The 12,929-nt window shown below is 40.6% G+C and overlaps 2 protein-coding genes across 3 annotated transcripts; both read left to right on the forward strand.

Moving 5' to 3' along the window:
- Positions 1 to 471: 471 nt before the first annotated feature.
- Positions 472 to 4,749, forward strand: LOC112260330 (retinol-binding protein 1). Of its 2 annotated transcripts, none has more exons than XM_024435351.1 (4): positions 472 to 656; positions 1,135 to 1,313; positions 3,195 to 3,254; positions 4,039 to 4,749. In XM_024435351.1, the coding sequence occupies exons 1-4, from the start codon at positions 584 to 586 to the stop codon at positions 4,087 to 4,089; spliced, it is 363 nt and encodes a 120-aa protein (XP_024291119.1). In that variant the 5' UTR covers positions 472 to 583; the 3' UTR covers positions 4,090 to 4,749. The 2 variants fall into 2 exon arrangements, with proteins under 2 accessions (XP_024291119.1, XP_024291120.2); XM_024435352.2 differs by having other exon boundaries at positions 475 to 656; positions 3,153 to 3,254.
- Positions 4,750 to 9,980: 5,231 nt separating this feature from the next.
- Positions 9,981 to 12,172, forward strand: LOC112260329 (retinol-binding protein 2). The gene is made up of 4 exons (XM_024435350.2): positions 9,981 to 10,112; positions 10,594 to 10,772; positions 11,154 to 11,255; positions 11,966 to 12,172. The coding sequence occupies exons 1-4, from the start codon at positions 10,040 to 10,042 to the stop codon at positions 12,017 to 12,019; spliced, it is 408 nt and encodes a 135-aa protein (XP_024291118.1). The 5' UTR covers positions 9,981 to 10,039; the 3' UTR covers positions 12,020 to 12,172.
- The last annotated feature ends 757 nt before the right edge of the window (positions 12,173 to 12,929 follow it).

The following is a 12,929-nucleotide window of genomic DNA, read 5'->3' on the forward strand; positions in this document are numbered from 1 at the left end:
AACTCAAATTGAAGTTTATAGACACCCCAACTGATGCACAGAACCATCTTTAAACTATCTACTTTGGTTTAGATGCAAGCATCATGAAACCTCTAACACGATAAATTAATTGGATTTGTTGATAATCCGTTTTTTGGACCTAATTTGTTTACCACTTTTTTCCATGTAGTTTCCTCCTTCACATACTCCATGAAATGATAACCTATTCATAAATATTTGGTCAAATTATACATTTTGTGTATGGTTCCAAAGGTGGTTCAATTTACCCCTATGGCTCAATTTACTCAACTCTCCCATATGTATAATCTCGTCCCCAGCCTGTTCTCTTGAGTCTAGGCTGGGGTTAATTGATGCATGGCTCGTTTCAAATGCGCAGTTTGCGCAGATCAGCTGTGGTGGGAGGGAGTTTCCAATTCTTGTAAAAAAAAAGAAGAAGAACGCTATTAAGTAATCGGATTAAAGGGATTCTGGTTCAAATAGGAGGCCTGGACAGCAGTCATGCATTCCGTCGCAAGTGAACAGCGATATCGGATCTCCTTTGCCCATTTCACCAGGAAGTAAGGAAACTAGAAACACAGCCAATATGCCAGTTGATCTGAATGGGTATTGGAAAATGATCTCAAATGACAACTTCGAGGAGTACTTAAAGGCCCTCGGTGAGTTGTTACAGCATTTCTGGGGATGATTCGTTTAAGGGGGACTCCAAACTTCAGTCAAATGGATGATGCGCAAGGATATTGCTGCTCCATACGTCGAGTTCCGTTGCATCAGGACCACTGCGCCCTGCGGTCAATATTGAGCTCTAGGCATTAATATACCTAGCTAACGTTATGGAATTTAGTATAGTTCAAAAGTGTGTTTATTTGAGCACGGGTGTAGATACTGACATATTGCTTGCGTCATCTAAAATAATGGTTTTGAAAGTGCTGCATATTTACAAAGTATCCCAAAAATAGCGACATTGCTGGTATTAGATCCGGTTATGGCCTATACAGAAACAGAGGTCATGAAAGGGATGTTAGGCTATAGATGACTGTAGCCTTCCTGCTCCTCAGTGTTAATCTCTCTCTCTCTCTCTCTCTCTCTCTCTCTACTCTCTCTCTCTCTTCCCTTTTTTGGGGACCCATCACACAGATGTAAATGTTGCCATTAGGAAAATTGCCACCTTGTTGAAGCCTGACAAAGACATCAATCACGATGGTGACCACATAGTCATCAAGACCCTCAGTACCTTTAAGAACTACAACATGGATTTCCATGTTGGCAAGGAGTTTGAAGAGGATCTGTCAGGGGTGGATGACAGAAAATGCATGGTGAGTTGACAAAAACATTTCCATCACACATTCAGTTGTTATTTTTAAAAGGCTATCAAAAACGTAGTTCTGGAGACTAGAGATACGGAACAAGGATTCATTTTGATGTTTCAGTAGTGGTTTGTCATATTCCCTCTAGTGTGAGATCCCAAATGGCCGTCCTTATGTGTGCTCATCAATATTTGATTGAGGTACCACTGTGAACACAAGGGGCCTTGAGTTGAGGCTAAGGGGGAAGCAGTAGATTGCTGCATTAGAGAAGACACTGGTGTCCTTGAAAACATATAAGGGCTTTTCACACTACTGAGCCGAACAGAGCAGAGCCAAACCTAGCTGCACTGAGCTGGCCTAGTTGGGCATCCACCGTAGTTGCTGGAACTGCTGAAAAGGACAATGTGAAAACTAATAGATGTTTAGTCAGGAGATCTGAGAAAAACTTGTATGATACAATTTTTCTTCTGATAAGATTTTGTTTTCCTGGGACCTGATTAGGATCTGCATATTTTTCTCTCCCCAAAAAAGAACAGCCCTTGTAAGCCTGTAGGCTGATTTCTTTCCAAGCCCATAAACCATTACCTTGTGGGCGGCTGCAAATACCATCAGGGAATGAAAGTCCGTTATTGGCCACTGGGCCAACTTTATTCTGTATTGTTGTAACTTACCATTTGTGAGACTTTGCTATACCTATAACTTTACGACACCTTTATGACTATTTATACAGTTGAATCCTAACTTGTTTATGTAATGAAAGAGCTGGTGTGTATAATATATGGGAATTATTGAATATATACTGTATAGTCATTATTACTTAAAGGAAAACTGGACCCAAAAACTATATTTTGGTATTTATTTCATTAGTCCATTGTTGACATAGTCCCAAAAACCTTTCAAGATATGTAACTTTCAAAATACAGCGGGTGAATTCAAGTCGAACCACCTAGCCTCCATCTCCCATCGAATCGTGCTATCTAAAGGGTTTCATTCCTATGCTGTGAGCTCTGAGCTACAGAGCTGTCTGTCGTCAGAAGACCCCTTCCAGAGCAAAGGGTGAGGGAACAGACTCCTAAGCCAAAAAGGACACTGAAATCGGAAGGACGCTCAGAGAGGTGCGCCGGAGTAGTGCGTTATCGAACAGCTGAAGGCCTACGCAGAGAATCCTCGGAGATCATCCCCACGTAATTACATCATTATATTCTGACCCATAAGAGCGGCAGTTTTGTCTATGTGTATCTTTTCTCATCATTTTAGCTTTTTAGTAAATAAATATTCAACTAAGATTGGTGTGGTATGAACTCATTGGTGAGACCCGGGTCCGTGCAGATTCACAGGCTATACGACGTTCAGAACGAGATTGGTAGAGGCTACTGGTTAATTCCCAGCTGTTGTAAAATCAATATTCTGATATTCTTTGAGTTAATTTGGGAAATAGAAACTCAATAAAAACTAGTTTTCCCATGGTGCCCCAGGTTAATTAGTTAATAATTGCTTGATTCAGTTAATCACGCAATTAGAAACTTTAATCATTTGATGAACAACAGTCTTCACATTAACTAATGCAACGTCACGACACATGCGTCTGTCTGTAAGTCTGTAAATTGTTATAGATTCCTGCACACTACTGTGTGTGTGTGTGTGTGTGTGTGTGTGTGTGTGTGTGTGTGTGTGTGTGTGTGTGTGTGTGTGTGTGTGTGTGTGTGGGTCATGCTCCTAGTTGCTAATTGACAGTAGAATGCATAATGTTGTCTGTCCTCTCTCTCTGTATACCATTATCTCATGGGAGGGGGACAATCTGTGTGTGTGTGTGTGTGTGTGTGTGTGTGTGTGTGTGTGTGTGTGTAGACCACTATCTCATGGGAGGGAAACAATCTGGTGTGTGTGCAGAAGGGAGAGAAAGAAGGAAGAGGTTGGACCCATTGGGTGGAGGGGGATGAGCTTCATCTGGTAAGAGAACACATTCATTCATGGCATTTGAATGCAAGTCTTCTTCCTCAGTTCCTGATTTCACTTTTTGTCACAACAGATCTCAGATCAGATGAACATGTAAGACAATAAATAGCACAGATGAAAAACATTTATTCAAAGCTTTTGTGAAAATATAGCTGGTTTCTGGCTTTGGTAACCTCACAAACAAGATTTTAACTAAGTGTGGACCACCAGGGCAAATACTCCATGACAAAATTCCTACACTTTGTGGATAGAATTGGAGTTTAGGGACCCTCAATAAAATAGTATCTTTGTAGTGCACCTCTAGTGTACCCATACATAAACATTAGTAAATCTACTGACCTCGACAATGACCACCGTATGACCACTTTCATTACCTTGTCATTACGGATTTTCATTGCTATGATTATTGTCATCAAAGCTGAGTAAAAGGCATCTGACTGCCAAATTATTTAGTCAAAGTGATTCTAACAGATGTTCGCAATTAGTAGCCATGAAATTATTCATTAGCAGAGTGGCTCCCTGGAGTCACTAAGCCCAGGAACACTGAACAGCAGCTGCCTCTGCTGGTTAAAAATATAACTGCAAGTACATGTGCTTTGCCTTTGGTTTTCTCCATAGAGGAGATTGATTACTGTGAACATTTTTGACATCTTCACAGCTGTTTACCTCAATTAATGATGATAGGGTTGTATACAAAAACAAATAAATAATGGGATTTATTAAAAATCCTGTTTAATCTCTCGATGGAACATAATTTTACCTTCTGTTCACTCTGCAGGAGCTGAGAGCTTGTGGAGCTGTGTGCAAGCAGGTCTTCAAGAAAAGCTAAACCAGCACTGGAATTACAGAATGGCGCACCCTACCAGAGCGCTCAAGAGAGACACAGACACAAACCAACCCTGTGACAAAGAACCCTCTAATACACTCATCCATCCATCCACCCATCCATCCACCCATCCAACCATCCAACCATCCATCCTTCCATCCTTCATTCCATCAATCCTTTCACATTTCTTTCCATCATTCAAACTATCCACAACAGGGGTGATGTGTCTGTCGATCACTTGTACTGTAACTCTGTCTCAGGGTGAGAGCCCCTTTGATTGACATGTTATAGGTGTGTGGATACATTAACACTGAAGTACGTGTAGTAGGCTTTGTGATTAGTGCCTCAATCTCTAATGGTGTCCTGAGTTTACAACTGGGGGTGAACTTGACCAGTAGGAAGGAGGGATTTAGTAGAGTAAAAAAGAAAATGAGGGTGAGAGAGGTAAAGAATGAAAATGAAATGGAGAGGCAGCAGAAGATGTGACAAATAGCTGCCAGGCCTGTGCAGCTGAGTCATCATCGCCGTCTTAGTAGAAAACTTTACAAGTACTAACGTGTTCAGGAAATAACAGCAGACTTTGTCTGTGTTTTTCCTCAATTCATTTGGAAGTGTCCCCTTGATAGGGAAAAAAAATCACTCAATAAATGAATCTCAACAATGTGGTCAGTCTGTGAGAGTTTTTGTCTTTAAAAGTGAGAAAGCAAACAGAAATGCTTGTCTCGCATGTGTTTCTTTCACCAATGTAAAGTCAACTAATATTTGGGCCATGAGAGAAGCAGCAAAATTCATTCAAACACAATATTTTTTTAAATATAAAAAAATCTGTAAGTAAAGAATACAAATAAATACAAAAAGATGCTGTGATCATGTAACCAGGAAAACAATAAAATACAAAAAATAATTGATTTACAATATGTAAATCGTTGCTCTTGTTTTCCTTAATGGGATGTTGGTGGGCGGAGCCGGGAGGGTCATCATTGAAATGGGACACACCTGGGCTCGGGTGTCCCGGGATAAATGCACCACTTCCCCATTCATTGAGGAGACTCTCTCCATGCAGACACTGATAAAAAAAAATTTGTGTGCCCGTTTTGTTTGTTTACTTTGGCACCTTTTAGCACCCCTCATTATCACATTTATGCATGAGAACACCCGCTTACATTACTGCCTACACACCATTGTTAATTGTATTTAGTTTACTTCAGTTAATAAATATATTTTGTTATTCCTTATTGCCATGTTTTCTCACTTTTTGTTATGAACTTCGAGCCGGGTTTGTGACAAGTGGGGGCTCGTCTGTGATCATGAGGTTGGTTCCTAGACATTTTAGCGCATAGCACTTTGATGCATTATGGAGGACTCATGCTAGTGTCGTTGGGCTTACTAGTATGTGTTGTGTTTTGGGGGAGTTAATGTTTGAGAACTCTGTAGGTGCTTCATAACTTTTGTTGCAGCTTTTGAGTTGTATTGTTTGGTAGGCCCAGTGTTTGTTGCCTTTGTTTGGTATACTTGCTACTGTGGTGGATAGTTTGTGTGCTGTGTTGGAGAGAGTACATTGGTTAGTTTCCAGGCCCCTGCCCAGGCTGGAAACTCTTGCTCTACTCACTTTTGGGACATTGTCTGAGATGAGTACAATTGGATGTGTACCTCAGTGGGCCATTTGGATAGGGTAGTGACACTTGTTACCTGGAGCTATAGCCTTTTCTTTTTTCCCTATTAGGCTTAGTGACGTGTTTCACTTTGGAATATGTTGGGCATGGTTATTTCTGTGACATCTATGGACTGCGCAGTTGTCTTGGGGGCACATCTGTGGCTTGGGGGAATCTGCCAGCATATTGTTGTTTTTTCCCCCCTTGCCAGCTGGGAACAGTGTAATTACCCACTGCAAATCCGCACGATGACTGGGGTTGAGTTATTGTAGGTTTTGGGGAAGCTCCATATATCTCATCTCTCTTCTGTGGTGCCCAGTGTGATTTGTCATTTCTCTGGTCTGGTGTGCTCAGCAGAGGAGAAGAGCAAGAATTTTTGTATTTACTTGTGACTATGGTGTCTTGAGTCAAAGTTCATTTGCTTTTTATCAGAGGAACTGTTAGAATTATGTACTAAACAGCTGTTGAAGATCGCTGAACACTACAAGGTTGAAATGAGTCATAAACGTCAAATTCTGTTAGGTTGATATTGACAGCCAATCTGATGGAGTAGTGTTTTTTGAAATTAGCAGTGGGGCAGCCTCTGCCGAGGACTCGCGGTCTCCCTGTCTCGTTAGAATGGCTGATCCATGTTAGCCTTTTTGAACAGCAGAAATTACTGTCTGTTACAGCTAGAGCATGATCGTGTAAAGTATGACAAAGAACTGGCATGATAGGACTTGGAGCGTGCTAAAATCAAGAGCAGCTAGAGTTGGTTAGGGAAGGAAAGCTCTCAGGGGAGAGTTTGCTCTGGGAAGGTGACCCAGATTTACCTAGGGGTCACTCTTTCGGTCATGCCCCGGACACATTTGTTATTGTTGGGAACTTACATTTGTTGCCAAAATTTAATGAGGACCCTGAGACATTATTTTCCTTGGTGCTGGTTGCTGACACGCTCTCTCGCGCACCCTGTTCCTAAATGCCCACGTGACTGACCTGTCTTGTTTGGTATTGTCCTGTTCTATCGCTCCTGTTTGTTCCCTTCTGGTCTTGTTTTTGTCTTTTCAATTAAAGTTTGCTTCCTGTGTGCAAAGGTTGCTGAGGTCTGGGGAGAACGAAGTTGGCTGGGGCAAATGGAAGTGTGAACATGTACCCCCAGTATCAATTTGGGATGCTGGGTCAAATTTGTTTGACTGGTATGGTGTTTCTTGTTGAGCCCTAGTTTTATGGGGGGTGGACCCTCCCTAGTTTTATGGGGGGGGGGACCCTCCCACTCTGCCGATTCTTTGCTCTTGTTTTCCTTTATTAGGATGTCGGTTGGCGGCGCCAGGAAGGTCGTCATTGAAATGGGACACACCTGGACTCGGGTGTGTGCCAGGATAAATACCTCTTCCCCATTCATTGAGGAGACTCTCTCCATGCAGACACTGACAGATTTTGGTTGTGGCATTATTGTGGCTGTTTACATTTTTTGCACCTTTCAACACCTTATTATCACATCTATGCACACAACCACTCACTTATGCTACTGACTACACGCACAACATTGTTAATTGTGTTTAGTTTACATGAGTTAATAAATATATTCTGTTATTCCGTATCTCCACGTTGTGACAAATAAGTGACTCATTATTTACCATTTATTTCTATTGGGCAAAAAATCTGCAACAACCAAAACAAACAGCAAATGCATCCAAGTTTGGGACAGCCACAATATTTATGTATTCATTGCTACTAGTGTAAAGAACGTCACGCTCAGTGACGTCAACTTAGCTATTATGTTGCTAGATTTAGCAACTTTTCAGACTACCCTGCACCCTTTTTTTTCAAACAGCACCTACCAACAAATGTAGCTACTTTTAAAATGTATTTGGAACTTTTAGCAACTTTTTCAAACGCTAAAATACACGCATTGTCCCTCTAAATGAGACAAACGATTTTTTTTGTCAGTCACAACACACGTGCCTGGCTGCAAAGGTGCATTAAGTGACGTCAGCAGCAGAGTGCACAGGCAGCAATTTCAGTAAATTGCACATTGTTTGGCTGCAGCAGTAGTACGGGTTCGACGAGCCAACCCCAATGAATACAGTTGGTTACGAATGCTTGATCTTGAACAGAACTTCAATCAAAATTGTACAGCCAGGAGTCGGTACCTGAACAAATGTCAAATATTTTTTTGCCGAGATGGCCGTCAATTTCAGTAACGTTATTGTGTATTCAACGTAATGACAGTTTTACAACGTCATCTGGCACTGGTCATGCTGCTTACCACTTCCTTCCTCACGTGATCGCCCTCCCTCGAGCGTTTTAGCCGATTGCACCACCTCAAAAGCTAGTTAATGAGAAGATGCAAGTGGCATTTCAGGATTAGTAGTAAATTTCACACATCCCCTACATTCCCCCATCAAATTTACTCAGTCAAGAGCGTGCAGAGCTGTCATCAAGGCGAAGGGTGGCTACATTGAAGAATCTCAAATATAAATTATATTTTGATTTAATACTTTTTTTGGTTACATGATTTCATGTCTTCAGGTTTGATGTCCTCACTATTATTCTGTAATGTAGAAAATATTAAAAACTAAGAAACCCTTGGATGAGTAGGTGTGTCCAAATTTTTTACATAAAAATAATCCCCATCAAAATCCGCCAATTTATGTTATTTAGATTGACACTCAGTAACGTTAATAGACTCGTAAGGATTTGTCCAATAGCAGTCATGTAGGCTATTGTTATCCTCATCACAAACTGCTAAAGTGGTGGACTCGTTATCAATAGTGGTTTTTAACCGTGGTTCCGAGCACACCTCTTATCGTGCTTTTATGTTGAGGATTCAAAACGCATGCTTATTATAACGCATAAACTCTAAAACATTATAGGCCTGCATGTAAATGTAACCTACATAAGAATACAATAATGACAGCCACAAGTGTCTTCCTCATTGTATTTTCCATCTGCAATACTGCCATCTGCAGGATGATAACGTGAATGCAAACTATTTCTACTGTTCACTTTGGATCATCCTCCTTGGGTGAAATAACACAGTATGTGACGAATGATTATAAAAATCTATATAAAACGTCGGCCTACATTTAGGTTTTACACATCCATGTAATATAGCCTATGCAATATGATTATTAGGCAATAGAAGTGTGTGTGTGTGTGTGCAAGGCTGAAATTCAATTCCTTTCTCATTTCAAGCTGTTGGCAGTAGACTACGTCCCTTTTCAACACACTAACACATTACGCTACATGTAAATCAACATTTCAAAGGGGGGGGACAATTACATGAACTAGGCACTTTACACAGAGAGCAGTTTGACCGGTCAGTCAAATACACGTGATAACATAGTTCAGGGTTTCCCAACTGGTGGTTGGGAAAAAAACACGTTATTTTTTATTATTTTTTATGGTTGCACATTTAAAAAAAAGACTGTAACAGCACCAGCATATCAGCTCCAAGTGATTTTTAAAATCTGTTCCAAAGTATTCCCACTCATAATAAAGAGATATGTGATCATATATAAATGTAAGTATGGTTTGAAATTATGTTTTAGTCATACATATCTGTTTGGGCTTCTTGCTGTTCATTTTCAGTCTACAATTATTTTGTAATTATGTTCTGGCCCCCTTACTATCCTCTCAGTAAAAAATCGACCTGTGGCTGAATCTAGTTGATGATCCCTGGCCTAGTTGCTTTGATGATCAGAAAGTGCAGTGTGACAGGTATGTTAATTAGGACTACATCTACAATTTTAATTGGCTGAAAAAGCTGTGCCAATATGTAATCACTTCATCTGATGGGACCAGCTACAATTTACAGTATGTGCAAGTAAATCGAACATTTTAATTGACTGATACGCATTTTGTGCGTGAGAACCTGTTTAACTTTAAATGCTTGCTTATGTTCACAAGTATGTCCCCCTTCTGTTTTCTATTAGCAGATACTGGATTTGCACATGTTGAACTTACTCAACCTGCATGCTCAAAGTTAAATAGTCTTTTGAGCAGAATATATGCAAGACACCAAAAATAATAACCTAACTTTAAACTGTGCAGTCTCAGTCGATGAGTCTCATTCTGCCTGTGTGTGTGTGTGTGTGTGTGTGTGAGAATTGGCACTACTTACTGTATCTCCCGATAGGCCTCTTCTATGACCGCTCTTCCCATCCCATCACCCCTCCTGTCCCCCCTACAGCCATAGCACTCAACTACTTTATCAATAGTACTCTGCCCTCTGCCTTGGCTGTTATATAAAGAGGCTGGGACACCGTGTACCTTCCCATTCTGATTCAGCCCAAAGTTCACCAGCCCACAGAACCAACATGCCTGTAGACTTCAATGGCAAATGGGAGTTGGAGAGCAGTGAGAACTTTGAGGATTATATGAAAGCACTGAGTAAGATCTTTCTTCATTATCTCTATGGATTACCACGATGGAATATATCATATTTTTCCATCCATCTGTAGAGAAGGATGACAAGAAAAGGGGATGTACAAGTGCCTGTGCAGTGTGCACTACCACTGCCAATATATTGTAACTGTATAATGTGCAGGTCTATTGTACAATAGATTTAGATAGTACTTTTCAGCAGTGTTAACTGAGAGATTCACATGGGTACCACCGTATTCTGAGGTGCAATATGTAACATGTATAGTGGTGCAACATTGCATGCCGGTATTCTACTTTGATTGTATATTTTGCATAGAGCTAAAAGGTTCAACTCAAGTATTGCTATTGTCCTTTTAGACAGCTTTGATGTTATAAACATGGGTATTATTTCCAGTTACATCTCTATTACTCAAATGTTACGTGTGATTTGATCCTTACCACTTTTTTCAAACTTTTACATATTTTACTTTTTTATTTTTTACCACAGACATTGACTTTGCCACACGCAAAATAGCAGTGCAGCTGGCCCAGACCAAAGTGATCATCCAGGATGGAGACAAGTTTGAAGTCAAGACGCTGAGCACCTTCAGGAACTATGAGCTGATGTTCACTGTGGGGGTGGAGTTTGTGGAGCACACCAAAGGACTGGACAACAGGGTGGTCAAGGTTGGACACGTGGGCTGTGTTCGAATACTGTTACAACGCATCCTTCTTGCTCTCTTTTTGGGATGTACATGTAATCACTACTGATCGCACGTGATTAGCTAGGTGTAAGCAATGATTTATTACAATAAAAAGTCCAGTCAAATGAACGATTACTTCAATTAAGGAAGAAAAGAAGGATGAAGCTTTAAACTATTTGAACAGATCGGTCCATCTCTTCCTCATCTTCCTCCTCCGTTTGATATTTTTCTACTTTACCGTTTGCTTTCTTTTTTTCTGTCCGTAGATCTTGGATAATAGCATTTTCACTTTTGTGTCACAAATGTGGTTTCCTTTATAGCCATACATTGTCAATTCATATAAATTTTGACTGTACCTTAACAGGCTCTTGTGGTGTGGGAGGGGGACAAACTTGTGTGTATCCAGAAGGGGGAAAAGGACAAACGTGGGTGGAAGCACTGGATCGAAGGAGACAAACTGTACCTGGTGGGTTAACATTATTTACTTAATTGATCATGTTGGTGATACGTTATAGTGTCGTAATAAAGAAATAGCAGTGTAGTATCATAATTAACATTGCAGGTAGAACATTGCAGGTAGAAATATGAATGTGGGCCTGAAATGAGTCCTTACTTTGCAAGACAGAAAACATGTTAGTGCTGCACATCAGACAGTCCTATACTTCTTCTGTATCTCAATGTTCTTTAAACGTTGCACCTTCCTCATGAGCTGATGAACAGCATAGAGATATTGCCACCTGCAGAATATAAATGTGAAACTTATTTTACAGACAGGAGATTGCCATTCCTAGGTAGCATCAAAGACAGCGGATTATAAAAATGACCCAAAAAGGCCTTTTAACAAGAAACTCTTTTTGTTTTTTTTGTTTACAGTTCCAGTCTACTTAAGGGGTGGCTCCTCCATATGCACCAATGTGATAGCAGGTCTACTTAGTTCATTCTCCATGCTACCAACCAGAAAAAAGGAGCCTATGAAATGTCTCACTTTCTCTATCATCTCTGGTAGCATATCAATGGTCCTTTCCTTCATTTGCACTGATCGACCAGGACTAACCTGTTTCTTCAAAGGGAATGAGATAAGGCGAGGAATGTGGCACCCCAAGCTCCTAATCCCAAACTTGATATCTGACCTCAGACTGAGATCTGACCTCAGATTTGTTCTCTCTGAATTCACAGGAACTGACGTGTGAGGACAAAGTCTGCAGGCAGGTGTTCAAGAGAAAAGGATAGAAAGACAATATCTGGATATCAGTTGCTGGATTCATCCACTTTTTCATACCTTGTGTCAATATAGTAAACTCCTGCTGTTACCATTTAAACTTGTCATAACAGTTTCAAACTCACAAGCAAACCTGAATAAAGCATTGTATATTGTTCACTCTTCTAAGCCTATTGGTACTATATTTAATTTTTTGTTGGGCAAATCTTCCTTAACTAATACGTTGTTAGTCTTTTCATACAAATGAAATAGTCATATGTTAGCCTATGACTTCTCAACGTTGACCATGGGAACCCACGTTATTGCTCAATTTCCCTCTGGCTGATCATTGTTTAGCCACTCAGTTGTATAGCCCAGTGTTTCTCAACCCTGGTTCATTGACCGGCGCCAGTCCGTGCGATGTGGCATTCCTGTCGCTGAGATAGTTAACTTACACTAATGGAGTCAGTTTTACAGTGCTATTTTAATGTGAGTGTCCTCCATGGAGGAAAACCATAACTTGCTGGTCCCTGACACAAGAGGGACCATAGTTTGCTGGTCCCAGCTGGCATAAAATAACTTTGAGAAACGACTACCTCATCAATGACAACCCGCCTATGGCCATTAGGTGATGATACACAGAGACGCCTCCCAAACCATATAGGAACATAAACCGGTAGGTAGTAGGCCCTGGACTACACCAGCTTTACAAAGATGAATTAACAATTTGGGCCATCATAGTGATTCATTTTGCCCTGAAAATAACACTGTCTGAACATGCTTGTAAACTGCAGTTCTTAATATGCACAATTTGTACAGTATATGCTATGTTTGAAATAATACTTTTTAAAAAAAGTTATAGCTAAACTGCAGACAGCAGTGCAGCTCAGGACACCATGGAAAAATGGGAGAAAAGTGCCACGCTCCAATGACCCAAAATGA

The sequence above is a fragment of the Oncorhynchus tshawytscha genome, linkage group LG10, assembly GCF_018296145.1.
Source record: "Oncorhynchus tshawytscha isolate Ot180627B linkage group LG10, Otsh_v2.0, whole genome shotgun sequence".
NCBI lineage: Eukaryota > Metazoa > Chordata > Actinopteri > Salmoniformes > Salmonidae > Oncorhynchus > Oncorhynchus tshawytscha.

Excerpts from the sequence above, each read along its gene's own strand:
- LOC112260329 (XM_024435350.2), top strand. The coding sequence starts at position 10,040 with ATGCCTGTAGACTTCAATGGCAAATGGGAGTTGGAGAGCAGTGAGAAC. Across the intron at positions 10,113-10,593 it reads GGATTATATGAAAGCACTGA|ACATTGACTTTGCCACACGC; the intron begins GTAAGATCTTTC and ends TTTTTACCACAG. Across the intron at positions 10,773-11,153 it reads TGGACAACAGGGTGGTCAAG|GCTCTTGTGGTGTGGGAGGG; the intron begins GTTGGACACGTG and ends GTACCTTAACAG.
- LOC112260330 (XM_024435352.2), top strand. The coding sequence starts at position 584 with ATGCCAGTTGATCTGAATGGGTATTGGAAAATGATCTCAAATGACAAC. Across the intron at positions 1,314-3,152 it reads TGGATGACAGAAAATGCATG|ACCACTATCTCATGGGAGGG; the intron begins GTGAGTTGACAA and ends GTGTGTGTGTAG. Across the intron at positions 3,255-4,038 it reads AGGGGGATGAGCTTCATCTG|GAGCTGAGAGCTTGTGGAGC; the intron begins GTAAGAGAACAC and ends TTCACTCTGCAG.